This window comes from Saccostrea cucullata, unplaced genomic scaffold (assembly GCF_032062105.1).
Source record: "Saccostrea cucullata isolate Sc308-1 unplaced genomic scaffold, CSIRO_AGI_Scuc_v1 ctg1963, whole genome shotgun sequence".
Lineage (NCBI taxonomy): Eukaryota > Metazoa > Mollusca > Bivalvia > Ostreida > Ostreidae > Saccostrea > Saccostrea cuccullata.
In genome coordinates, this window is record NW_026937258.1 from 18,386 (window position 1) to 46,330 (window position 27,945).

Genomic DNA, 27,945 nt, shown 5'->3' on the forward strand with positions numbered 1-27,945 from the left:
AAACTATCTGTCTACATGGCTGACACGAAGTACATGTAAGTATTTACTGTAGTGAAGCAAACTCAACTTGTTCAACATTAAGGTTTTCTCTTTAAGCTATCAATTCCCCCATTAATGGATAAACTTTCAAACGGCTGGGTTAAAAAAAATTGTTTTTTATAATTTATATCAAAAGCAATTTCAACAATAATTATCACATTTTACTATATACTTCCTTAAGAACGGGATTAGTGTAATGAAGAAAATGCTGATTTAAAATCTTGAGGTACATTCACTTCAATAATGATAAGATCAGTGTTTTATCTGCAAACTTCAACATGTACTCAGAAGGTATATGATTCTTTATTCTGCCATAAAATGACAAAATCTACGTATGTCATATAGCTTCCCGTTTGAAATGAAATATTTTGAGATGAAATATATGAAGATAACGAACAGTATTCAAGCTAACGAACAGTATTCAAGCTCAAAAGTCAATAGAGAGGTTGGAGTAGAGTAAACACGGACCTCTAAACACTAGGGATGGGATCAGGTGTCATGGAGGATTGTGTATCCCCTGCCAACCGGTCACACCCAAGAAAAAAGAAGTTTTTTTGGCTGTTAAGCATGGAATCCTGTATTTTTGTTGTGTTTCCAAATTTAATGCATATAAGACCACAGACTGATAACAGATGCTTTTTAGCATCAAAACGTCTTTAACAAAATGATATTTAATATACTTGAAAAGTTGTATATGTTCCTTTTCTTTTATTTCCTTGCTCAATAAGTTGTATCCTGCGGACAAGGATTGCAAATCCCACTTGAACAGAAAAACCAAAAGCTGTTTTTCGTTCATTTCCTGATCACGTGACAATATTCTTTCATCTCTTACATATTGTGGAGATTGATTAAAACAATTTTTAAAAAACAGAATAACTATATTTATCTTAAAAAGGGTCTTAAATTATATGTATTCATCTCAATCTTCTTCGATCGGAAAAAAACATTGAGAACGAATATACTTTTCCCTGAGCGTTCACATGCAATTTCCAACCCCGTCAATACGTCCGTCGTGCATTGTGTGTTAACATTAAAAAAAATTCAGCCTCTTCTCTGAAACCACTTAATCAATTTCAACCAATTTTGACATGTAGCATGTTTTGGTGGAAGGGAGTACAAATTGTGAATTTAGTGTTCCGTGCCCCCCTTGTTCTAGGAGGTTGGGGCTAAAACAATCAAAATAAATGCAATTTCTCAAAATCTTCTTCTTCACTCCTGGATATCAAGCTGTCAAACTGTTGGCATGATTATAATTAGTATTGAGCTTTTACCAAAATTGTGAAATTTATGGCCCCTGAATCAGGGGTTCTGGTGTTAGGGCGGGGTTCTAGTGATTACATAGTGGAAATGCATTAATTTTTGCAAAATCTTCTCTGTTCCTGGGTAATATTCCATGCTTCTGGTGTTAGGGCGGGGCTCTAGTGATTATATAGTGAAAATGCATTAATTCTTGGAAAATCTTCTCCTCTGCTCTTGGTTAATATGCCAATGATATAATTACATATGTACATCCATATGTTCATAGTTAAGATGAAGAAGGTGCCTTTTACAAAATGTGAATTTCAAGGTTCCTGGCTCAGGGGTTCTGGTGTAAGGGTGGGCCTTTTATGATCATATAGTGAAAATGGATGAACTCTTTGTGAATCTTCTCCTCTGCTCCTGGATTTTAAACCAATGAACAATGTACAAAGTTATGATGAGGAAGGGTACCTTTTCCAAAATTGTGAATTTCATGGCCATAGGTCAGAGGTTCGAGGTGTTAGGGTAGGGTTCCATTGATTATGAAGTGAAAATGCATTTCTTGGAAAATCTTCTCCTCTGCTCCTGGGTATTATGCCAAGGATCTAATTACATAGTTATGATGAAGAAAGGTGCCTTTTGCTAAACATGTATTACAAGGTCTCTGGGTAAATTCGTGGATAAGAGTGATCAACGAGGTCCTCGAACGTTGGTCCCTTATGAACATTGATGATTCCACAGTACAGTAATTTAGTGGCTTGTTATAAGTACTTGTACCAATTCCAAATATCCCATAGTAATAGAAAACATTGGGATAAAATAAAAACTATTCCATCAGTTCAAAAATTTATTCCAAAATACTTTTGAACTTTTGCGAAAATAAACCTGTGTTCTACTGTGCCATTTCCTTGCAGTCGTTTTACATAAGAGTGATTATTTTATCTATATTAAATATCATCATGTACTTTTTATCTATGAATTAATTTATAATTAAAAGATTGCAAATAAGTTTTGCTATTACGTAAAAGGAAATATTCTTCCTGTCTGGTTCTGTAATACTCCTATTAATTTTTATACCCCCGCTTCGAAGGAGAGGGGGTATACTGATTTTTTACCCTTTTGTGTCCGTCCGCCTGTCCGTAACAAATTGTCGTCGCAGTTTTCTTAGCAACTGCTCATTGCAGGTGCTTGAAATTTGAACATAATCTTCTCTGAGTCATGCCATATAGTGGGATTCTTTTTTCCTGTTTGTCTGTGCATTTGCCCGTTTTATACATACCAATTTTTGTAGCAGTTTTTCAGCAACTACTCATCCCACATAAGTTGTTGAGGCAGGCCATATGGTTGGATTTATTTTTATGTGAATTTGATGTCAACTTCATATTTATCTTTGCCCGTAATTGATTTTGTGTAGATTAACATGATGGTGTATATTCACATCAGAGCGGGGGTATTTACTAGTGAGCCAATACCGACTTCTTGTTTTTTATATTTTGGAAAACTATTTGGTTGCTCGATGAATTTTTCTATCAGAGTCCATTTTAAGATTAATTTTAATATAAAAATATTGTCGTGACATCCAACCTATATTGTCGCCTTCCCTTGTATATTTCTCCTTTCAAAAAAGTGTTTACTTTCCTTTTAAAAAACTTTAATTACTTAAATTCAATGATGCCATGTGCCAAGTTTGGTTGAACTGGGCCTTGTGTTTCTGACAAGGAAGTCGAAATGTTATGTTAACGGACGCATGAAATTTTTTATCAGTAGATCTCACTTAAATCTTTAGCTCAAGTGAGCTAGAAACAAGAGCACTATTTTGAATAATAACAATAGCATAAGCAAGAATTTCAATTCAATTTATTTATCTTTGATAGGTATAGTACTCCGAAGGAAATGGAGGAAGAAGAGGGGGAAAAGACGCTTACTTATATTATGGATTTCTATGGGAGGGTCCCACGTCCAAACATGATTTTCTCCGTCATTGGGGACTCGGACAATTTGATCCCAAAGCCGTGGCCAAAATCTCGCTTTCAGCAATCCTTGATCTACGCAGCAAAGGCTGCTGGAGGTAAATTTATATTTTTGTTTAAAATTCCAATATATACCTTGTATGCTGTGCTGTTTTTTAGTACATTTTCGTACATAACATGGTTGAATACATGTATGCCTTGGGTCATTTGGTAACTAGTAAATATAAAAAAAGAGTCAAAACAAGACATTTGAAAGAGCGAATTTCTATCTAATTTTACACTGAAATTTAAAGAGTGTTGGATACTCAGCAAAGGAGAGCCCCTGACGGTCTCTAAAATTATCCGTGAGATGATGGAAGAGTACATCTACCTAGATAAGGCTGCCAGTAAATCCCTCCGACTGATCTCCGTCCCTTCTAGACCTGTTGAGGACACAAGTCTGTATTTCGATTTACCAGAGGCTCTAGAAGATGATGGAGACCGGGACAAAAAGAACCAGGTATTGTCCAAGACGTCTTTAAAAGCTTCATCCCAGTCTTTTATAGTTTTGTTTCAATTAAGTGATTATCTTTTGGCTTCGTCATATTCATCTGTTTTGAAATGCTTTTGAATTAAGTGTTTACAATAAATAATTTTTTCTCTTTCATCGAAGAAATTTATTTTCATCATCGTTTTAATAAAACATAGATTTATAAAATACAATGGAAAATGATATCTTCGGCATATACATGTAGTATACTAGTAGTCATAAAGCTTAAAAAGATGTCGCTTACCAAATGTTTAAATAAATATTTTAAAGTTGCCGCAGTACTGTAGTTCGTAAGCTAAATCTGAATAGTACATGAAAGTAATAAAACCATGTTCTTGAAGACAGTCTCCTCCACAAAGCAAAGGAAAACGTAGGAACCAAGATTTTTTCACTTCTGCAATATCCAAATCTGTGTTTTATGTATTGTTTGAACACCGTTACTTATCTTCATCTTTTTTTTTAGTTGAAAAAAAAAACATATTGGTCTGATGTTTAACTGTTAAAGTAACTTTGTTTTGAAACTATATGCTGTATACTAGTATATATTTTTATAATTCGACTGTCTACTGTACTGGGCTGTATTTACTTACTTAAATATCGATTCATTGGTAGGTCACCTTAAGGTGACCTATTGCTATCCTTTTTTCGTCCAACGTCATGCGTTGTGCGGTAACATTTTCAGCTTCTTTCCTGCAACCGCTGAACCAATTTCAACCAGTTTTGGCATAAAGCATATATGGGTGAAGGAAAAACAAAATTGTGAATTCCCAGGGGCCTGAGGGCTGGGGCCAAAACCACTAAAATTAATGTAATCTTTAAAAATCTTCTCCATTACTCCTGGACATCAAGCAGTCAAACTGTTAGCATGACTGAATTCAGTATTGAGTCCTCTACAAAAATTGTGAAATTCATGAGCACAGGGTCAGGAGTTCTAGTGCAAGGGCGGGGCTAAATAGAGTATATAGTAAAAATGCATTATTTATTTGAAAATATTCTTCTCTGCTCCTGGGTAAACTCCTGAATAAACTAACCAAGTACATAGTTATGATGAGCAAGAATATCTCTTCCAGAAAATTGTGAATTTCATGGCCCCTGGGTCGGGGGTTCTGGTGCTAGGGCGGGGTTCTACTGATTATATAATGAAAATGCAGTAAATAAATTCTTTAAAAACTTTCTCAGCTCCTAGGTTTTAAACAAACTAGTAGTAGTAATACCAAGTACATAGTTGTAATGAGAAGAATACCTCTTTCAAAATTGTAAATTTCATGGCCCAAGGGTCAGGGGTTCTGATGTTAGGGCGGGACTCTATTGATTATATAGTTAAATTGCATAAATTCCTTGAAAGTCTTTTTCTTTGCTTCTGGGTATAGGCTAATGTCAATGATCAAAGTACATATTTTATTTTAGACCCAAATGAATACATTAAAATCAGATTTAATGAATTTGCTGATTTTCACTTTACCGCCTAATTAGTACTACCTGCCTGACACTTACGTGGATTTGTACTTGAATCCAAAATTGTCCAGGTTCAGAGGTTCTGGTATTAGGGAGGGGCTCTATTGATTAGATAGTGAAAATGCATAAACTCGTTGAAATTCTTCTTCTCTGCTCCTGGGTATTAAACCAATAAACTATGTACATAGTTATATTGAGGAAGATGCCTCTTCCAAATGTGTGATTTTCATGGGTCATGGGCTCTGGTGTTAGGGCGGGACTCTAATGTTTACATATGTATATAGTGAAAATACATGAAAATTCCTTGAAAGTATTTTTCTTTGCTTCTATGCATAATGCCAATAATGCATGGGAGTTGGGTGGTTACATAGTCTAAAGATAAATTAATGCTTTAATTTCCAAAATTTTGAAATATGTGACCCCAGTGTCAGTGGTTCCTGTACGGTGGGGTGCACAGTTGGTTTGTAAAGACAAAATTTAAATGCATGTTCTCTTTGTTACTCTGATTAACCTCTGGGTATTAGGTAACCAGAGTAAGCATGCTAAGCGTATAGTTATGATAAGCAATGGTGTTTATCTCAAAATTGTGAATTTCTTGGCTCTTGGTTTAAAACACGTACCAAATTCAACTGTTGGGAATGGTATTACATGATGCTCAAGTGACCAATAAGGCCCATGGGCCTCTTGTTAAATCATAACTTGTAATCAACTTACAACTTTGTATGGTTTTTTGTTAACGTTTCAGACACATCAGTATGACAGTAATTTCATAAATCTCCCTGTCCCCTCAGAAGTTGAAGATTACCTTGAGTTCAGAATTAAACTGGAGGAAACTTTAGAGAGACCCACTGATAAAGGTATCATACTTACCAGAGTTAAGGTTTGATTTAGAGAGAACTTAGGAGACATCGCCAGACAAAGGTAACATATTTATACCCCCCGCTTGAAAAGCAGGAGGGTATATAGTAATCGTTAATTCCGTCCGTCTGTACGTCCGTCCGTCCGTCCGTCCGTCCGTCTGTCTGTCCGTCCGTCCGTCTGTTACGCTTTGGGGTACCCATCTCTTATCCGCAACTCCTCTCATACCACTGAATGAAATTTGATGAAACTTTCACAGAATCTTTATTACATATTGCCATTGTGCACCTCCTATTTTACTTTTTGATCCGGCACATATATTGGGTTTCCCAGCCACAGGAAAACATGGACTTTTTCACCAGTTATAACCATATGGGAGGCGGGGGGTATCATTTAGTGAGCTCATCGCTCACAGTACCTCTAGTTTTACTTGAGTTTAGGTTTAAATTAAAGAGAACTTTGGAGAGACTAACTTATTTACATAAGTTTAGGTTTGAACTAGAGAGAACTTGGGAGACCGACAGACAAAGCTAACATCTTTACTTGAATTAAGGTTTAAGTGAGAGAGAATAGGAAATAAAATAACATCCTTACATCGAGTTAAGATATGAGAGAGTTAAAATATCAGAGAGTTAAGATATGAGTGAGTTAAGGTATGAGAGAGTTGAGATATGAGTGAGTTAAGGTATGAGAGAGTTAAGATATGAGTGAATTAAGGAATGAGAGAGTTAAGATATGAGTGAGTTAAGGTATGAGAAGAGATCTCTACCTCAAGTTCAGGTTTAAAGAAGATATGATTTTTTAAAAATATTTTTGTTACAGTAATAGTTCAATAACCTGATACCCGAGAGATTGAGATAATTATTAAAATATTTTAATGGGATCATAAATTATTATTATACCCCCCCGCTTGAAAAGCGGGAGGGTATATAGTTATCGGGATTCCGTCCGTCCGTCCGTCTGTTACGCTTTTTTCTCTTATCCGCAACTCCTCTTATACTACTGAGTGAAATTTAATGAAACTTTCACAGAATCTTTATTACATATTGCCATTGTGCACCTCCTATTTTAATTTTTTATTCGACACGTATTTTAGGTTTCCTATTGCAAAACATGGACATTGCCATTTTTTGTTTACCTATGACGTCACATAATAGAAGCTTCTGGATAACATTTGATAGGACGAGTTATTCCTCTTTACACGTTACTGTAAAACAATATTTATAGCAACACATGGACATTATGGGAGGCGGGGGGTATCATTTAGTGAGCTCATTGCTCACAGTACCTCTAGTTTGTAATAGCATTCATCTTGAGAGTCATTATATTAGCAAGATGGAACACATTAACTGTAGTCATATAGTGAGCTATTTCTCTATTGGGTTTAGTTCTAAATTTAATCATTGAGTGAATGACTGATTGAATGACGAATCATTAAATTGAAAGATGTTACTATGGTTCATATTTAAAAACATACTGCCTTTACACTGCCCCTCAGGTTTAATGTTTTCTTCAGATAAGTAGTGATCGTGTTGATGTCATATGCATTTATGTATAAACTTATTGTTGTTGATTTCAGAGAGAAATGCCCTAGTTGTAATTCTAGTGGAGGGAGATTTGTCAGTTGTGGATCATGTAAAACTAGCCATTGGGAATGGAATACCAGTCTTGTTTGTCAAAGGAACAGGCGGGTTGGCGGATCTAATGTCCATTTCTATGTAATTTACATTTAAAAACATGCACTGTCTTCAGAATGAAAATCATCTAAAAATCATTAAATTTAATCTGAAATAGCATAGCATGTGATCTTCATATGAAGTGCAGGTCTCGTGTTGACATGCATATACTTTTACATACATGTAGAATCAAACATGTTACTTCATGTATAAATAATTTAAAACAACCATCTATAGAGGATACTACAATCCTGTCATGTACATGTATTATATAATCGCGTTTCACCTCTTTGTCGAATTAATCTTTTAGTAAAATATTAATAAGATACTTCAGATTTTTACACATGGTGTCCATTCTTTTTTAAATCTATGGAAATGAAACATAAATCAAATATCCTACGATACGTTATCTTTTTCTATCTTAAGTTATGAAAACAACCTAATTGTAAGAGTATGTCAAAATTTGATAATGACTACTGTAATAATGAATTCATCCAAACATTTTTATTGCTTCGTGTTTCAGAGAATTTGGAGATAACGAACAGTAATTGTCAAGCGTAAAATTCCATGGAAAAAATACAGATCAGGAGAAGAGCAAACACGGACCTCAAAAAGATCAGAGGTGGGATCAGGTGCCATAGACGAGAAATAATTCCCTTCCGACCGGTCAAATTTACTGTCTGCACCTTCTCATGATCAAAAGCATGGAAAAAATCCTTAGAAATTTAGTGTTTAATTAATGGCCTGGAGCATGGAAAATTCCTTAGAAATTCAGTGTGTAATTAATGGCCTAACATTTAGTATGTAAAACGTCATTCAGCATTCATCTTCATAATAGATTTTTTTTTGCTAATAAGGTCATTGTATCGACCATAGAAATTGCGAAATCTTGACTTTGAACGAAATGTTTGATATCCCTGTTTCATCAATTTGCTTGCCAATAGCTTGCTTTAAAAAAGACAAATATCAATTTAATTCCTACAGTTTCCATCTCGAAAGGTTTACCAACGATATACACTAAAGCTCTGAACTGTGCTTGATTTAAATTAATAATATAGGAAAAAAAAGCACTACGATAGTTTGGCCCAAGGAATGCGGAAGATTACATGTATATAGTATCTCTATTACATGTAACTTATCTTTCTGTCAGACAATAATGTACAAAGTTAGATCATACGCAACGCAAGAACCAATAAATGTACTAAATGCTTCAAATGGCAGATTATTGTAAATAGTATTTGCAACGTTAAACAGTTATATATTTATCAGAAATAATCTATTCAGACAACAGCCGAAAGATGCAAGCGCTTTAGAATTAAGGACACTGCTCCCAACTCTATTTGGGATTCAACTTGGTGACAAAGAGATTGAGGAACTGGAAGCTAGTTTGAACGCTATTTTAGAAAGACCTTACCTAGTAAGAAAATTGTTTTCAATCACTTTTTCTATGGTTCAGTCTCTAATATAAATGAACGAAATCTACATTTTATTTATTACAATTTTCTGGTATTTTCCATAAATTTCACACTTAAGTACAATACATTGAAAAATCATTAAGAAATTCTAGCAATGCCAAGAAAGGAACTGGATCATTTTGTTTCATTTGTACAAATACTCCTTTTACTCCTCAATAGAAAATTCTTTCGAAGTATTTAGGAATGCAATTAAATTTTTAGGTTGGTGTTTTCGACCTTCTTGAAAAGAATGAAGAAGAGTTTGCCTCCACTGTAGGGGAGCTGGTACAGAAATCATGGCTTCTAGAAAACGCAGAATCCTCGAAACAGCATAAGAACAAAGGTCTAATTAAGCAATATTATTATAATGTGCCATTAAGAACGACACATCACATACCATAAACGAAACATACGACACACCATGTGCAAATTATTGTATGGCTCTCTATGTTTTTTAATTTATGGGTTTTTTTAAAAAAAGAGATTCCTTTCTTGTTTCAATAATTAAGAGAAAATTATTTTATTTAAGGAATCACTGTCTAGTTAGCATAGTATGCCAGGGCAACAACGATACTAATGTGCATATTTTGGCCTTCTTAGCCCCTGACCTATCGATTTGCCTAATTTGCATTCCGATAGAACTATCAAGAAATAAACTCTAACTTTCTCAGAGTTATCACAGAGAGAAAAAAAAAATAGAAATGGAAATATTATTTGATTGACAAAATGTAACTGTTATAATTACGCGTTGAAAATAGAAAAAAACCTGAGAGTATATCTCATTATTCTTTCTTTACAAGCACTACTTTAATATTGTAGATTTGTTTTTTTTTTGTGAACATAGAAGATTAAGGGGTGGTAAACTTACAGCATTTTTTCTGTTTTCATAATGTAATAATATAGCAGAGAGAAAAAGCATCGCATGGCAATAAGTTTACAGGACTGACAGGGAAACAGCTGTTCTTGTAAACTTGGTAGTCAAAAAACCCACGTATTAACAATTCATTTGATTATAAGCTCTATATAAACAATACAGAAGAAAGTATAATGATGTACTGTTTCATTTATACGGAAGCCGGTGATGCAAGGTAGAAAAAAATTATCTGGTTGCCGCAAGATAATTTTCTGGCAGCCGCCAGAAGGTTAACAGGCAGTCACCAGTTATATTTATATGTTGACCGCCAGATCTATTCATTTATGCAGCCGCCAGATATCTTTGTGGAGGCTGACAGATGAGATATTTTTCTACCTTGGACCCACTCGCTTCCGTACATTTTATAAATAGTATTGCATTTCTTAAATTTATACGGAGCACGTGCATTTTAATTGGCTAATTTTTATTTCGTAGCACAACAAGCCAGAGATATGAAGAACAAAGCAGAGAGCCGTATCAGTTCTTATGCATTGGAAGAGAATTGGCAAAGGGAGGAAAAAACCTGGCACATGTCCAAAAAACATGAAACCCTTGGCTTTACAACCTTCTCGTCACCATTTTCACTTCCGCTGGACCTGTTCTTCAGATTCTCTAAGTTTCTAGAACTAAAGAGGGAAAATCCTTCCTCAGAGAAGGTGTTGATTGAGGCACAGGTAGTATTGTTTAATTTGACATGTTTACTTTAAAATAGCATTGTTGATAAAATAGAATGTATTGAGATTGCTATATAATAACCCCACTCCCCCATTAACCTTGTTCTTCATATCAAATTTAGATCAAGTCGCTATTTTTAAAAATAAATTGCTGGGTCTACAGTGTCAATCAAATGAGCAGTATTGCCAGTTAGTCTCTTCATATTTAAGATTTTTTAAAATTGTTAATGAATTAAATTTTATTTTTTTACAGGACCTGTTAAAGACTGCTCTACTTACAAACAGAACAGACTACGTAAACGCCCTTCTGGACTTGAACCTTCCAATATCGGAACATGCTGCAGCCATGCTAATTGACAATCTCTACAAGGTAAATATGCTATAATATCCATTTGCATATCATATAACAAAATCTAGGTAGGAAAAATACACAAAAAGACTTCTCAAGATCACTCTTTTTTTACATCGATAAAATCAAAATGTCTTCGAACAGTGATTAAGATTATTGAAAGTACTTGAATTATAACTTGTTGAACGTCTTTGTATTCTGCGTTAAAAGAATTTGATTCTGTTATGACATTGCACAGTTATGGTTAGCACAGTTGGTATGCCCCTTGTACTACACTGGGTCCTATAAAAATGCTGTCTTACCAAGAAAATTATATCAAACTAATCGATTAAAACCATACACTTATGAGTCACGAGAAACTGTATTCCCTACAATTTGTTTGGAGTTATGTTCCATGAAATACTTACCCACTTCTCCTCATTAAGTTGTAATCATACGAAATGTCTTCTACATTTCGGATAGATAGTTTTTAAAGGATGATGCGCCATACACCCCCCCCCTCCCCCCGGAAATTGACAAACTATTGAATGTCTAAATTTTACTCTTATATTTGCATGCCTTTGTGTACCCTAATGGGATACCGGGTACTACTATTTTACTAAAAATAGAAAAGTAATGTTGAAAATTTTATATATCTTTAATTTGGGTAGGGGTACCATGTTTACATCCAATTTCTATTAAATGTTGGCCCCGCCCAGCTTTTTGAAGCCCTTGAAATATATACGAGTGCAAGTAGGTACATTATTCTCCTTTTGCTGGTTGCTGTATTGTATCGATTTCTACTTATATGTGTAAGGAGAAATTGTACCCAATTGCGCTCAAATATTGTGTTTAAGATATTGTAAAATCTAACTGCCCCTTTCCCATTATGAACAGAACAAGGAATTTTTTTCCTGACATTATGGCAATTTATTCTTTACACAGATATGTATTGCTGATCGAAAGTATTTACCCTCTTCATGTTCAGTCGAGAATATAATTGACTTGAGTACTTTTCAGGTTCTTTTTGAATGCTTTTCTTTTTGTTTACACTAATTTTGAAATATATAAAAGATATCCATTTCTAAACTACAGAATACACTGTCTGCAGACATTTCAGAAAAGAGTGATTCGTCAGGCATGAGCTGGGTTTTAATGGTAAAATAATTATTGCTTAAAACTTTCGATGCATGCATTTTTATATTGAAGATAAATATGCAAGTAAAATCTGATATGCTAACTTTTAAATTGTGATTTTGTAAAATTTTGTCTAGTTCGTTGTATGACGACTTTAACATAAGGTATTGTTTTTTTAGCTTGCCTGAGCTGAAATTTCAAGTGGGCTTTTCTGATAACATTTTGTCTGTCTGTCTACACCCTTGGGTAAAAGGAATTCATTGACAATTTTTTTTCAAATTAAGAGCCGCATGGTTTTCATGGTTTGAGAAAAAGACTATATGAAAGCCATGACTAATCATGTTTAAATAGAAGCAGCCAAAGGTAGTAAATCTGTTCAAATCCTGACCCGTGGGGGTAAGTCGGGGCCACATCTTTCAAGATATTCTCAAGAACAGCAGAGTCATGATTAGTCATATGAATATTGAAGTATCCTCAGATAGTGTAGAGACAAAATCTGCTGATGAGGAGCTGCAGGACCATTGTGACTCATATGAGCGTTGTAGCCCATAGGCTTCTTGTTAATGACAACTTTTTAAAATAAAAGCCTTGGGACAAGAAAAAATGCCAGCAGTACTATTTTGATGGATTTATCTTTGAGATACGTAAAAAGTTTAATAAGTACAAAAAGATAACATTGCTACTAGTTCACTTTGTCAAAGCTAAGATGAGTATATGTTATATATTTGTTAGAATGAATGATGTAAATATTCAGCATGCAAATGTACAAGGTCATACTAATTTTCATCCAAAAACTTGCCCTAGATTTATATACACACTGTAACTATATGCTGTAGGAAATGGAGAAAGGGAAAGAAAAACTAGCAAAGCATCTTTTTGAAGGTGAAACAGATTGCCACAAAATTGCTCAGAAAATGTGTAAAAGACTTCTGAATTACAAGAGTGAGTTGTTGTCAACCTTAAAAAGTGATATTTTGAAAGAAAATATAATTTAAGCGTTAAAAATCATCTTGACACAAATGATGGAAACGAAAGTAGAAGAGATAACGTATATACATGCAAGGAGTTCTACACTTGTACAAAATCAAATTTATATAAAAACATTGTCATGTTGTTTCGATTCAAATTTATTCAATAAATGAACAATCGTGAGAATGAAACATCTAAAGGATCACATTTTATATAATCCATTTATGTAGAGAAGACTTTTAGACCCCTTCCACCTCGTATATATACCGGGTATATCCAACGTTTAAGGAAAATTTTATAGTCCCCTGCTTTCAAAACATTAATTGCGATTTCACAACATGTTGAATTTTTTAAATACAGAAACTGAGGATCCTAGATTATTTACAAACTGTAGGACTCAGAGAAGAAAAGAATATCTGCATCGACAAAACCTCCTACAAGCAGTTCTTCTGTGGTCATTATTGACTCGTAGGACGGACATCGCTACCCTGGTCTGGCGGAGAGTAGCCAATCAACTCTGTACGTTCACTGTAACTCTCCTATTTATTGTGTGATTTCTACCAAAAATGAAAATATTGATGGTTTTTTCACTTGATTTGCAAATATGTTTCGGCAAAGTTCTAGCATTGAATTGACCTGTGCCTGATGTTGTTAAATCTGAAGTTTCCAATCTAATGAATTATATGTTTACATATAGATACTGGACTTGTAAGTGCATTAATTCTCCAAAAGATGTCCTCCATAGCCAAACTGAAGGATAAGAAGCTATCAGTTAAGCTAAAGGAACAGTCAAAGTAAGGAGAGATAATCTATATTATGTCTTGTACATATTCTAGCGTTAATTGTTAGTACAGTTGTCGAATAATAAAGCCTTGTATTCAAAATGAAAAGACAACAGAAATTGAAATGTCATGATGACTAAATAAGTTACAGAATAATTTTATTATCTATGATCAAATGGCCGAAATACAAGATATATAAATGACAATTAAAATTTAGAAATGAAACTAATTTATCATTGCATCATTCAGGATGAGTAAAGTTACACATCACTAACGAATATATATATATATATATATATATATATATATATATATATATATATATATATATATATATATATATATATATATATATATATATATAGTGTCTTGTGGATTTGTATAATCATAGATCAGATTGTGCTTATACGAACTAGTTAACCTCAGTTTACTCCTTTGGTAGAGTTTTTAGAAGCCGGGTTTTAAGCATGATGGACGATCTTTATCAGACAGACGAAGTACTTGCTTTTGAAATTTTGGACGAATTAGACACAGTCTGGACTATCCAAGCAAAACCTCAATCGTTTGCATATGAATCTAAGATGTATGATATTATTGCCCATCCGTGTTCAGTTGGTCTCTTGGACAAGATTTGGTATAATGGTCTTATTCCAAGCGGGAAGAGATTTTGCGCAGATTTTTTGGTATGTTAATTAACTACACTTTATGAATACGCAAGTTTCGAGATTATCTCCTTTGTTGCGCTCTTTCGTTGAGGAGGGGAGTTTCGTAGCCGCGTAAACAGACAGATGGGACAGATATTTATTATTTATACATTGGATATATCGATACAGATAATCTACTGGTTTATCGTCAATTCATGATTGTCAGGATGCACTCTACAACTCGAGAGTAACCGAATTAATGTAGAGATATAAATTTTTAAAGCAAAAAATCGTAACAAAAAAGAAAATATCAGTGGATGTGAGACTTTTTAGACGAGGGAAGAGATATAGACCTCAAATAAATACATGCATCTGATCATTGCACGTCGGCAATCTAAATTGCATATTGATTCTTTTCCTTATTATAACTCTTAAAAAACACTAATTGTTTAGAAAATGTACAATCAAGAAAATCGGTTACTTTCGATAAAGAGTACAACGTTTCTTTCGTTTTCAAGTACCCTATAATTCAAAGTAAAATTGCAAGTATGCATAGTTCATCAAATGCATCACTGCTTAACATCATTATCTTTCTATAACATTTAATAAATTCTAAAAGCCATAAATATCGTTCATTTATTCATGCACGTTTGTATACAATGGTATACAGAAGCAACCTGTCCCACCTCCCATGCTGAAATGGATACTTTTTGCACCTCCATCGTAGGAGAGATACAATCTCGAAACTCGCGTATTAATTACTAGTATATCATATCATATTACGTGTCATCAAAAAAGTATCAATCGAAAAAAAAAGCCGTCCGATACCTGTTACCATGTCGTCAAAATATGAAATAGATTTGGATTTTTCTTTTTTAGGTCACCTGAGTAAACTCAGGTGACCTATTGATATCTGTTTTCGTCCGTCGTCGTGCGTCGTTCGGCGTGTGTTAACATTTGAACATTATCAGCTTCTTCTCTGCAACCACTCAACCAATTTCCACCAAATTCTACATAAAGCATCTATGGGTGAAGGGGAAAACAAAAGTTGTGAACTTCGTGGTCCTTGCTCCCCTGGGGCCCGAGGGGTTGGGCCAAAACCACTAAAATTAGTGCAACCTTTAAAAATCTTCTTCTTTACTCCTGGACATCAAGCAGACAAACTGTAGGCATGAATGTAATGACCATTGAGTCCTCTACCAAAATTGTGATATTCATGGCCCCAGGGTCAGGGGTTCTAGTGCTAGGGCGGGGCTCTATTGATTATATAGTGAAAATGCATTATTTCTTTAAAAATCTTCTTCTCTGCTCCTGTGTATTTAATTAAACTAACCAAGTACATATTTATGATGAGAAAGAATGCCTCTTCCAAAATTGTGAATTTCATGGCCCCAGGGTCAGGGGTTCTAGTGTTGGGGGGCTCTATTGATTATATAGTGAAAATGCAGAATTTGTTTGAAAATCTTCTTCTCTGCTGCTGGGTATTGAACAAACTAACGAAGTATATAGTTATGATGAACAAGAATGCCTCTTCCAAAATTGTGAATTTTATTGCCCCGGGGTCAGAGGTTCTGGTGTTAGGGCGGGGCTCTATTGATTACATAGAGAAAATGCAGAAATTGTTTGAAAATCTTCTACTCTGCTGCTGGGTATTCAACGAACGAATTAACTAAGTATATAGTGATGATGAGCAAGAATGCCTATTTCAAAATTGTGACTTTTATGGCTCCAGGGTCAGGGGTTCTGGTGTCAGGGCGGGGCTCTTTTGATTATATAGTGAAAATACATTAATTCTTGGAAAATCTTCTTCTCTGCTCCTGAGTACATTTATTAAATAAACTAAGTAAGTATATAGTTATGATGAGCAAGAATGCCATTTCCAAAATTGTAAATTTTTATGGCCCCAGGGTTAAGGGTTCTGGTCTTAGGATGTGGCTCTATTGATTATGTAGTGAAAATACATTATTTCTTTAAAAATCTTCTTCTCTGTTCCTGGGTATTAAATAAACTAACTATTAAGTACATAGTTATGATGTGGAAGAATACCTTTGTGAATTTTATGACCCCAGGGTAAAGGGTTCTGTTGTTAGGGCTGGGCTCTATTGGTTACATAGGGAAAATGCAGAATTTGTTTGAAAATCTTTTTCTCTGCTCCTGGGTATTAAGCAGATAAACTACCTATATAGCTATGATGAGCAAGGACCATTCTTCCTGAATTGTGAATTTCAACGCCCCTGGGTCAGGAATACCATAGAGGGGGGGGGGGTCTACTTATAAACTGAGAATTAATAAATTGATTGAAATCTTCTCCTTTGTATTAATCAAATATTTTTGATAAGCCAGGATGCCTTTTCCAAATTGTAAAATGTGTGGAACAAGGGTAAGGGATTCATGTGTGGTAGTGGCACTATACTGATTATTGCTGAATATTACTGATTTGTTGAAATGCATTTTTTTGTTCCCCTACTCTGTCTATGCGTATTAGGTAACCAAACTAAACATGCTAAGTGTATAGTTATAATTAGCAACAATGGTGCCTCTTTCAAAACTGTAAATGCCATAACGTCTAGTTTAAAACATGAACCAAAGTCAATCGTTGTAAAGTTGTTGCATGATGCATGATGCTCAGGTGACCTATAAGGCCCATGGGCCTCTTGTTTCTTTCTTCATTAGATTTTTTTGGCTTATTGATTTTGCTGAATTTAGTGATTCGGTAGATATAAATGTTGCATAACAATGGAAATATTACTTGATATGCTAGTACTAAGACTTGGTGTTTTTTTTTTAGAAACAACCTTATGTCTCAGGAGGTGCCCCTTGTTTCCATTTTGCTCTACATTACGTATGTAAAATCAAACTTTAAGTTGGTTGGTAATCAATAAATCTTTAAATAATCTCGAAGTGATAGATATATCAATCTGTCCATCATTTCCTAATTCATAAGTCAGTCTTTTTTCTCAGAGCATATTTCATACAAATATCAAGATAGTTCATATAAAAAGAAATCTTCTAAAAGACGATTACTTTTATGAGAACCATAGCAAATTTTTATAATAGTTGATAACATTTTAATTTATTGTCCCCCGCTTTCACTGAAAAATGGATATATATATATCGTGAGACTTCTTTATACCTATTTCTAGTGTTTAGTATGTTGCTTTTCACATACTTAGTATTACTACATCAGAGTTTAGTAAAGTGCTTTGTACCTTGTACCAGTGCTTTGTATTATGATTTTTTAAACCTATTTTTCAGTTTTTCTTTGGGATTATCCTCCTGATGTACAGCTATGTCGTACTGACCCCCCTGAAGAGATATGAGGACATGTCTTGGGTTCTTCTACTGTTTGAATTCAGCCTCTACATCTGGACAGGCTTAGATTTCTTCAATGACATAATTGGCATTATAGTATTGTTTACGAGTTTATTCAACATTTTCTGTCTTATTTTAAATTCTTCTACTCACAACAATTTACATGTATCAAAATTATAGCTCTCCACCGGCAGGTGGTGGCGTCTCCATATGAGTAAAAAATTCTCTAGAGGGGCGTTCAACAGCAAACCAAAAAACAAACAAACTGAAATTAAGTCCTGTCCCTTCTCTTTTCTACATATAATGATTAAAATTGTTCATCATCGTTCAGTTTGATGTAGGAACTTTGATCTTGCATGCGTCTCCAAAATATCCATGAAATGGATGGATGATTTTCAAAACAAAACATTACTTAGTATATGTCGGACTACGAATCGATGTTTAAAAAGAAAAAGATGAAGATAACGAACAGTGTTCTTAAAAAATCTACAAACAATACAAATCTTGATCAGAGCATAAAACACGGACCCCCAGAAATTCCAGAAATGATAAGTGCCCTAGGTGGAGTGAGCATCCCCTATTGACCGGTCAGACCCGCCGTGAACCCTATGTATCAATCAGGTAGACTGAAGATTCCTTGTGTACATGTAAATTTAGTATAACACGTCTTCCAAAATACTAAAAGTCTACAGAATTTTGGCGTTCAATATCTTGGTGTTTTATCGAACACCGAGTTTTTATTACGTATATTAGTTTGCCCGAAACATTCCGAATACGAGCCTTCAATATCGAACGCCCCGTCGAAAACAAAAAAATATCGTCTGGTCAACTTCTCAAAAAGAAATTTATTACAGGTAGTGGCAGTTAAGTAAGATGTATTTATTTTCACGAAAAATTGAAGTTATTTATTATTATCTCAGATATGTGCATGGTTTCGGCAAAATTTAGGTACGGCTGTGTATTCAGAGACACAAATTGGTGTCTCTGGCAACAAAACAAAGGCAGGATTAGGCTACATCATAAAATATTCAGATTCAAAGTTCAAACTTTCAGGCGTTACATCACTGTGTATAAGGAAAGTTACTTATATCCGCTGTTTTAGCTGGAAAAGAAACTGATATGCACATCTCATCTGGAAAACAAACGGACAGTCGTACCAGATTTTATGAATCCCCATTATTAGAAAAAAATATTGGCTACTGCAGAAATGGTGCATGATTTGCTCTTGGAATGAATAACTTCCGTATCTTGAGGCCTGCAAGTTGGACCAAAGAATAACTTAGCTGTTCCTCATGTCACATTTACATTCAATCTCTCGAAAGTCCAACATTTTGTGAGTCGGAAAAGTTACTTCTGACTCGATCCCCTTAGCTTTTCCCTAAGACAATAGTTTCATCTCAAAAGTTCTATGTGTTGAAGTACTGTTTAGGTTTAGACGTGTCAGGGTTGATATCTGCAGTTGACGTGTCTTCGTCTGAAAATACAAAAACAAAAGTTGATCTCTTCTACTTGGGTGTGATGGTGGGTGTTTGAAATTAATAATATACAATAACAAGAGGACAAATTTTTACCGAACTAAGTTGATGCTGAAAAATTGGAAAAGGAAGTTGCAACCAAAGCGACCTCAAGTGTTTAGGTTAAAGGGGTAATGATCTGACAACTAAAATTTATTTGAAAGGAAAGATAATCACCAAGAATAAGTACAGATATTTTGGTAAGTAATTTATGCACTTCCTTCGATAACAGCAGCTAATTCAGAGTGAATTAGCTGGGAATAATATACCTATGATAGCATAACCTGACATATACGAGTGTTGTTCGATATGTATTGTATATTGTACGATATCTCAAAAGCATTCGATTCAAATAGTCAAATGGACATTACATCCCTTCAAAGTATTCTCCGTGATTTGAAATACACAAGTTTAATCTCTGAATCCATTTCTGAAATGCGTCACAGTACGCTGATTTAGGTATACCTCTGAGGCACTGACTGACGGCTGAGCCAAGGGCCTGTCGGGACTTGTATCGACGACCAGATAAGAACTTTTTAAGTTTAGAAAAAGGAAAAAGTCTCATGGTGCTAGGTCCGGAGAGTATGGTGGGTGTGGCAAGACGGTAACCTTCTCAGACTTCAAAAATTGCTTCACAAGCTCAGATGTATGTGATAGAGCATTATCATGAAGAAGGCGAACATGCCTAAATCCCGACACAGGACGTCGTTTCTGATAATATTTCTTGAGGTTTTTCAGTACAACATCTCGGTAATACCGACCTGTAACACTTTTGCCCTTCGGCACCGGAATTTGTACGGCTAAACCATCACAAGAGAAGAATATGCAATAAAGGACCTTCTTTGTGCTCATTGTCCTTTTGGCAACTACAGGCCTTCTACCGTCTTTGGTTAGCCATAATTTGTTTCCAACTTTTCTTACTGGTTCGAAATAGTGAACCCATGTTTCGTCACTAACTATGTTTGCGAATTGTCTTTGATTGAAGTTTGAAACATTTTTAGCAGTCGCTTAGCGGTTTGTATTCGTACCTTTTTTTGGTCATCTGTCAATATATGGGGTATCCATCTGGCATAAATCTTTCGTACTTTCAAAATACGCTTCAAAATGAAATGCACCCGCGATAGCGATATGCCAACAGCTTTGGCAATATCACGAATCGTGTACCTGCCATCACTTTCAATTATTTCTTTGACTTTTGAGACATTTGTCTTGCCTGATACAGTCACAGGTCAACCCGATTTTGCTGCATCTTTGACGGACTCTGTGCCAGTCAGAAATTTCTGTCCACCTACGAACTGTCTCATAAGACACCTTATCAGACCCATAAACTTCCCCCAATTCAGTAAAAAACTGCTTTACCGAATTACCGAGTTTTGTGCGAACTTTTATATAAGTTCTAATTTCTTCAATATTCTCAACCCTTTTCCCAACCATTTTTACAACAGTGGTCAACGATTAGCTCTATTGAAATGACGATTATTTTATAACCATGTGTAGATGAAGGCTCGTGTTTATACTGTTGGCAAGGTATTGAATAGAGTTATCCAGGCGTATAAATATCGACGAAATCGTGCAAGGCGTTATCGCGCTGTGGTACAATATACATATCGAACAACCCTCGTATATCGTGCTTATAAACTAACGATCAAATGGAATGCTGATATGCAGTACCATTCTTTCAGTCTTACTCTACCTCCACTTTTTCTATGTTCTTGTGTAGACAAAAACACGACATTTCAGTATGCTAGACATTCAACATTCTGACATCATTTTAGGAGTTATTATATACTCGTACGTCATAAAATGAGAAAGAGACATCAAAAGAGTGCAAATTTTCCATCAATTTTCAGTGGTATCAAATTTATTAATTTCCGTGAATCGGTTTAGCAAACTGTTCTCAGAACTTTTTAAAAATGCCCCTGGCCTGTATATCAAAGACTTCAAATTATGCCAAAAATTAGATGATGTTCACAAATCAAGTGACAGTATGATAGAGTATCCCTGACATGTTCTAAAGTGTATGTTTGATCTATATAATTTTTATATAAAACAAAAACAAGTATATTGATGTCACAGTAAAGCCTTGCAAAAGGGAACAAAAATGGCGAGCAATAACTGAGAATGGCATTAAATTACTACTTATATTTTAGGGCGTGTTTTGGAGAAGAACAGAAACAAGGAGGAAAGGCAGATACAGATTTCTTTCTTCATTAAATGACATGTGGAAGCTTTTGGGACTCGTTTGTGCCATTCTTGTTGTTAGTACTGTAATGTCAAGACGCAAACCAACCAAGACTTTCAGAATGGCGAATCGCTGGTGTGCCCTTTTACTGCTCTTCTCGTACCTTCGGTACATGCGTGTTTTTGTCATTCACAAGTACACGGGAATCACCTTCCTTTTTCTAAAACATATGGTTGGTAAAGTTTTAATATATATTTGTTTAAAATTGATAACAACTGTTTTTTTTTATAAAGAATTGGATCTTTAGAAAGTCTAAGATCATTATTGTTAAAGTGATTTTTTTTCTTATAAAAGCACACACCGACGACGAGAAATTAGGACCATATGCCGCTTAGTTTGGACTGTAAGTAAGGCATGGCATTCTCGACGTTAGCTAATTAGCTTCTGACAGCTTTCCTTCACTGTTGAAATATACATAGGATAGTAATTCGACCGAAAGTCAACTGGTGTAGCAAATAGCCAATTAAAAGTTCTTTCACGGCACAGAGGTGGGACATAAGTCGTCTCATAGTTGACAACAACAATTCAAAGTTTCTGATGTTATTAATTTCTTAACCAATGAAAATCTACTACTATTCGCCATTACGTAGCGCCGAGAATACCACACCATTCTGAAAGTCCAAGCTAAACTGAGAACTGCAATATATTGACAAAAGCGAAAAACACTGTACATTTACATTATAGAAAACCATAATGTAAGAAAGCTTATTTAAGTTAACAAGTGGAATAGTGCGAGGATGATAAATACAGGTGTATGTTTATTTAGGAAGCCAAGTATCCCTTGTTCCCATTCTTTGTGTCTGTAGTTTGCCAAGTTTTATTATTACTGCAGACCTTCTCTGAAAAATATGAACAAAAAACTCAGAAAGAAGTAAAGAGTCCAGTCTTCTGTTTCTTTTTAAATGATAGCAAAAATTATTTATTTGCCTGAAGAATGGGATCAAAAAAACCAAGATGAAAAAGTTGAAGATAACGAACAGTGGTTGATCTTTAAAGGTTAACTAATTTAACTAATTTAGTAAATTCCTGCCTTCATGCAAATGGTCATTCAAAAGAAAACGATTATTCTCACAAATGCTATGAAGAAAGCAAATCGTGAACAGGTAAAAACCCGGATCCCTGTAATTACCTGACTTGTGAACTAGAAGTAGTAGACGTCTCCTTGAACCCATTATTCCCGATTTTGGCACTATTATTTATCTTACTATTATCTTACTGTATTTGATTATTTGAATACGTACTGAGTATTTCTCTTCATATCAAAATACAACTTTTTGTTAATAACTTGACTTCTGGACCCAGACGCAATATTTCTGAAACAAACATTGTCATCTTTCAAAACTATCTTTTCAAACCACAAGTTCAATGACCTATACAGATCCTGATTTTCTGTTCGTTTAAAATGACACACGCCTGCATGAAAAAAAAAGGATTTGCCACGTATACGTAATACTCACAATAAATATTGATTGCTTAAGTTAGTCAAGTTTCTTGAAAAGCTACGACATAAAACCATGGTTTAAGATAAGTTTTTCCGTGATATAAAACAAAATATTGTAGTTATCGTACGTACTTCAACATTTAGTCATGTCATTTTCTACTTGGAGTTACACACAAAAGCAATTAAAGTAAACGTGAAACTCCGTTATAAAATTGCAACGTAATTAAAACGTAATGGTTTTTCGGATATCCGCGATTAATTTGAAGTGGACATCTGAGAAAACAGAGGAGTTAAAATCTGAGAATTAGAATTTTAAATTTGATCCAATGTTTCTTCAATTGTATGCTACAAATTGTACCTGCCATTTATATTGTTACCATCAAATGCTTTGAAAGTAACAGATGTTGATAAAATAGCTGCATGTTTCTGATATTGCCACTTTTTAGGTTACCTAAATCACTGTGTATTCGTCTGTCGTCGTCCATCGCCCGTCCTGTGTTAATATTTGAACATTTTCAGCTTCTTCCCTGAAACTGCTTAATTAATTTCAACCAATTTTGACATATAGCGTCTATGGGTAAAGGGGAACAAAAATTATCAATTTCATGACCCCAGTTCCCTAGCTGGGGTCTGAAGGGTGGAGCTAAAACCACTAAAATTAAGGAGGCTGGGGGGTCAACAATTTAAACACAAATTAACCACAAGATTTAACTTATTTTTTTAGATATGGTATCTTTAGCTGTCAACATTCATTTGGCAAAGAAAAAAATCATAAATTTTAATTTTAAATTTTGACCATTTTTGTATATCTTTATATGGAGCTCTTCTTTTAAAGGAGATCGAAATAGTCTAAAAATGGCTGCCACACCCCAGCCTCGTTAATGCAATCTTTAAAACTGTTGGCTAATTGTAATAAGCTTTGAGCCCTCTACCAAAATTGTGAAATTCTTGGCCACAGGGTCAGGGGTTTTGGCGCTAGGGCGGGGCTCTACTGATAAAAGCGATCGATCGAAGTAGTGTTAATTTGCAATGTTTATTCTTGCCCTAGGTCACATGTCATAGATTAAGCACAATTATATGCTGGACATATATAAATTAAACTCTCAGTTTTTATTTTCAGCTGCTAAATCTGGTGCAGTTCTTAATTACGATTGCATTCTTTGTGCTGGGGGTAGGAATTTTTATTGAGGCTATGATCCACCGGAACCAACCAGATTTGTTTCCTGGGAAATGGTACGACTGGCGAATCTGGCGTATCATTTACTATCCCTTCTACCAGTATTATGGAGAAACGTTTGATGATGCACTTGGAATAGAGAAAAGCAATGAAGGTGCGTCATCTGTAGTTTCTCTTTCTGGTATGCAAGTTCCATTTATATTTTGAATTTCCTGTGATGTGAATTTTAATGAGAAAACAAACTTTTTATGCCCCCGGATCGAAAGATCCCGGGGGTGTATTGTTTTTGTCCTGTTTGTCTGTCTGTTGTCAACTTTAACCTAGTTCATAACTATCGCGCTGTCAAGAGTAAGGCTTTAATATTTGACATAAGTGTTCATTATGACAAGACCTTTCCATTGGTAAAGAAATTTTTGATCACGTGATCTTCACTGTGACCTTTGTCCTACATTTGAACAAGTGTATACCACTTCATCCTACGCCCCACTCCAGAATTGTGTTACCACCAGGGACATAGTGTCTCGCAAACACAACTTGTTTAAAGTCGTGTTCTCTTAATGCCTTTCCCATACCTTAATGAATGAAAAAAAAACTTCAAATTTTAAAATATTAGGTACTTGATACAGATATATATATAAGATTTAATAAATTATTTTTAGAAGTGGATTGGAGTGTTAAAGCATTAGCAGCAATACACATGATGGTTGGGAATCTCCTCATCGTTAATGTTATTGTCGCCCTTTTTACGTGAGTACTCCTTTAAGTCTGTTTTAGATGTCCCTATTGGCTTCATTACTGTTTCTTACCTTTTTTATATCTCCTCAGGTTTTATTACAAATTTAAATAAAAATCTTCCTCTAATGGTTTATATTTACATATATATTATATAAATGGTGCCTGTTTTGGAGGGTAACATTTGAAATTGACACCCCAAGGAAAACCATTGTCAACCGACGCGTCAGCGGAGGTTGACACTGGTTTTCCGAGGGGTGTCAATTTCAAATGTTTCCCTCAAAAACAGGCACCATTTATTTTATTATACTGAATGTCTTATTGATTTAGGACGTCAGCAAAAAAAAAACCGTCGATCGTCTTTACGTTCATGTATAGAAAGCTTTCACACTCACCGGTTCGCTAATCTCCTTATTGTTCGTTTGATACTCGAATTAGAGTCATTTATCATATAAAGTTTCGTTATTTCTGGCTCGCAAGCATGTTTCCTACACTCGCAAGCATGTATCGTCTGTCGTTTATTGTTGCCTGACGTCACGGCGTCAGGCAGTATAAGGATTGATATTTCCAAGATCCGAAAATGTGCGACCATATCTAAAGAGCTAGATTTTGTGCAAGCTGATTTACATTGGAATTCTTTACCTGTAATTTAAAAGAAACAGTTTTCAGAAAAAAGAAAGATATAACTGATGCGAACTACTGCAGTGTTTACTCCCATTAATCTTTTTGCATGGAACAGATTATTCCGTATGATTTGCAGTTTCAACATGTCCGTGTATCCTTTTTTTCTGCATTTCTATACTACTGGATCAGTCCATTTATATTCTACGAAAGGGGTGAATCGCTTATTTTCGCGCCAAATGTCACTAGTAAGCTATCTTCGCGCCTTTTCCTTGGATTGTTCTATTGTATGAATGGGTGTGCTAACTTCTATGGAATTAAATAAAGTTTGTCCTTTTAATTTCCTTCTAATGCTTCAGAAATTCTATCTATAAGTTTTATACCATTCTTTAAAAGACATGTAACACTAAAGAAATGATGTTTCTAATTTGTTTACCGATCCCGCGGCTGGTTTATTCCATAAATGGACGAGTCCAATAGTAATAAACAACATCGTCTCCAGATGCATGATCTATCATATGTCTTTGTTCAGATGCACACGATAAATAAGAAAGTAGTGAATAATCTTGGATATTTCTTTCTACAAAGCCTAACTATTGAATTTACTTATTTCATTCTCAATATATCTTGTATTATATGACAGTGTCATATCCCCCTCCCCTTTTAAGAAAAAAATAATGAACACACATTACTACTGTTTACTTCATAGGAGGAAATACACTCCAACAAAATGTGTTTTTAATTATATCCATCTTTTAAAATGTTCAAAATGCGTGATTTGATAACAGATTTTATAATAGGTGTTACAATGTAGCCTGAAATCAATTTAGATCCAAGGGCAGATCACTCCACTTGGCACTTGCACCCCCCCTTCTTCAACTACAAAGTTTTTTAGTATGCAGTGTAGAGATGATTCTTCTACAAGTTCAGTAAAATCAAGATTTCAATTACATAAGGTTCTCAAATATAAAGTTAGGATATTTTTTTAAACCCACAAAGTATTGCTCAAAAGGGTTATCACTCTTCATGCAGATAAATTGATTGATTTAGTCAGGCAAGCTTTTTAAAAAGCTGTTACTTGTTTTCAAGTAAGCTATATCGGACGCAAGCTTTTATTGACGTCAAGTTAATTCCGGTTCTTTCAAACGCGCAACTGACGTTTTGAGAATTCTACGGTGAACCGTACGCGCATAATTTCCACGCATGTGGCATTAACGTTGTGTTACCCGTTGTCCCGTGTGTTGCTAAGGCTCAGGGTAATCGAACGGATTGTTAACTGCGTCTAAACCAGATTTTAGTATTTAACATGAAAGTATAATAATATTGATTATAACCCCCTTTCAAAGGTCTTTTACTATTACCTTCGTCTATATGAAGCCTCCTGTGTCACTTTCCGAATTTTTTCATTTATAGATTGAACAAGAAGAATATTGACTTTTCCAGGATATTTTTATAAGTTGGAAATATACAACAGGTGTAATAATAAAATTTAAATTTCAAAACAGGACAACTTATGAAAAAGTTCTGAAGAAATCTGGACTTATTTGGCAATATGAAAGGTACCACGTGATTAAGGACTTCAGGCGCAGGACACTGGCAAACCTTGACTACGTCATTCCGTGGCGCTTAATTCAATTTTGCAAAAGAAAACGTAAAGGTAAGCCTGGAAATAGTTTATTACATAAATGATTTGAAATTCAACTATATATCTCAAATAATTTTGAACACATTTCTTTTCTATTAAAGTTAAACACTAATTTTTTTTTAGATTCTTATGTGCAAAAGGAATTGGTACGTACTCGTGAACGCCAGATTCTACAATACATCATGGCGGGGAGATCCCTAGAGAAATAAAGAAAAGACTCAACACAATTTATCTAAGGAATCTTTTTATTCTTTTCCAAAAACTTTTTTTCCATTTCTTTTTATTATTGAAGTTTATTTTTCTGTAAGATTGTATTTTTTTTTATTGCTTAGAGTGTAATGATAGGATGATTTTTTATTTTCAAGTCATTTTTAAAAGGGTTTAGACACAGATTTGAAGTCAATATTTTCTCAAGTTTTCTGCATAATATCATGACTTATAGAATTTCACATGAAAAGATTATAAAAGTGTGTTCAGAAACTTATTATATCTTTAAATTATTGAAAGTACGAGTTTCGAGACGAATTTGATTGACATGACCTTTTACTTTCACACAGAAAACTTTACTCTTAATACATGTACTTAAGAAAAGTA

General features: G+C 34.6%; 1 protein-coding gene across 2 annotated transcripts; it reads left to right on the forward strand.

Moving 5' to 3' along the window:
* On the forward strand, positions 1-27,945 carry LOC134247655 (transient receptor potential cation channel subfamily M member 5-like). 2 transcript variants are annotated; one of them, XM_062729995.1, is made up of 21 exons: positions 1-35; positions 3,153-3,346; positions 3,542-3,747; positions 5,978-6,089; positions 7,670-7,808; positions 9,051-9,183; positions 9,443-9,563; positions 10,569-10,807; positions 11,061-11,177; positions 12,231-12,293; positions 13,109-13,214; positions 13,602-13,760; positions 13,939-14,035; positions 14,466-14,706; positions 17,456-17,509; positions 17,923-18,075; positions 21,644-21,907; positions 24,297-24,507; positions 25,013-25,100; positions 27,212-27,363; positions 27,475-27,945. In XM_062729995.1, exons 1-21 carry the CDS (start codon positions 16-18, stop codon positions 27,558-27,560), a joined length of 2,955 nt encoding a protein of 984 aa, XP_062585979.1. In that variant the 5' UTR covers positions 1-15; the 3' UTR covers positions 27,561-27,945. The 2 variants fall into 2 exon arrangements, with proteins under 2 accessions (XP_062585979.1, XP_062585980.1); XM_062729996.1 differs by having other exon boundaries at positions 10,578-10,807.

Excerpts from the sequence above, each read along its gene's own strand:
- LOC134247655 (XM_062729995.1), top strand. The coding sequence starts at position 16 with ATGGCTGACACGAAGTACAT. Across the intron at positions 3,347-3,541 it reads CGCAGCAAAGGCTGCTGGAG|AGTGTTGGATACTCAGCAAA; the intron begins GTAAATTTATAT and ends TGAAATTTAAAG. Across the intron at positions 10,808-11,060 it reads AGGTGTTGATTGAGGCACAG|GACCTGTTAAAGACTGCTCT; the intron begins GTAGTATTGTTT and ends ATTTTTTTACAG.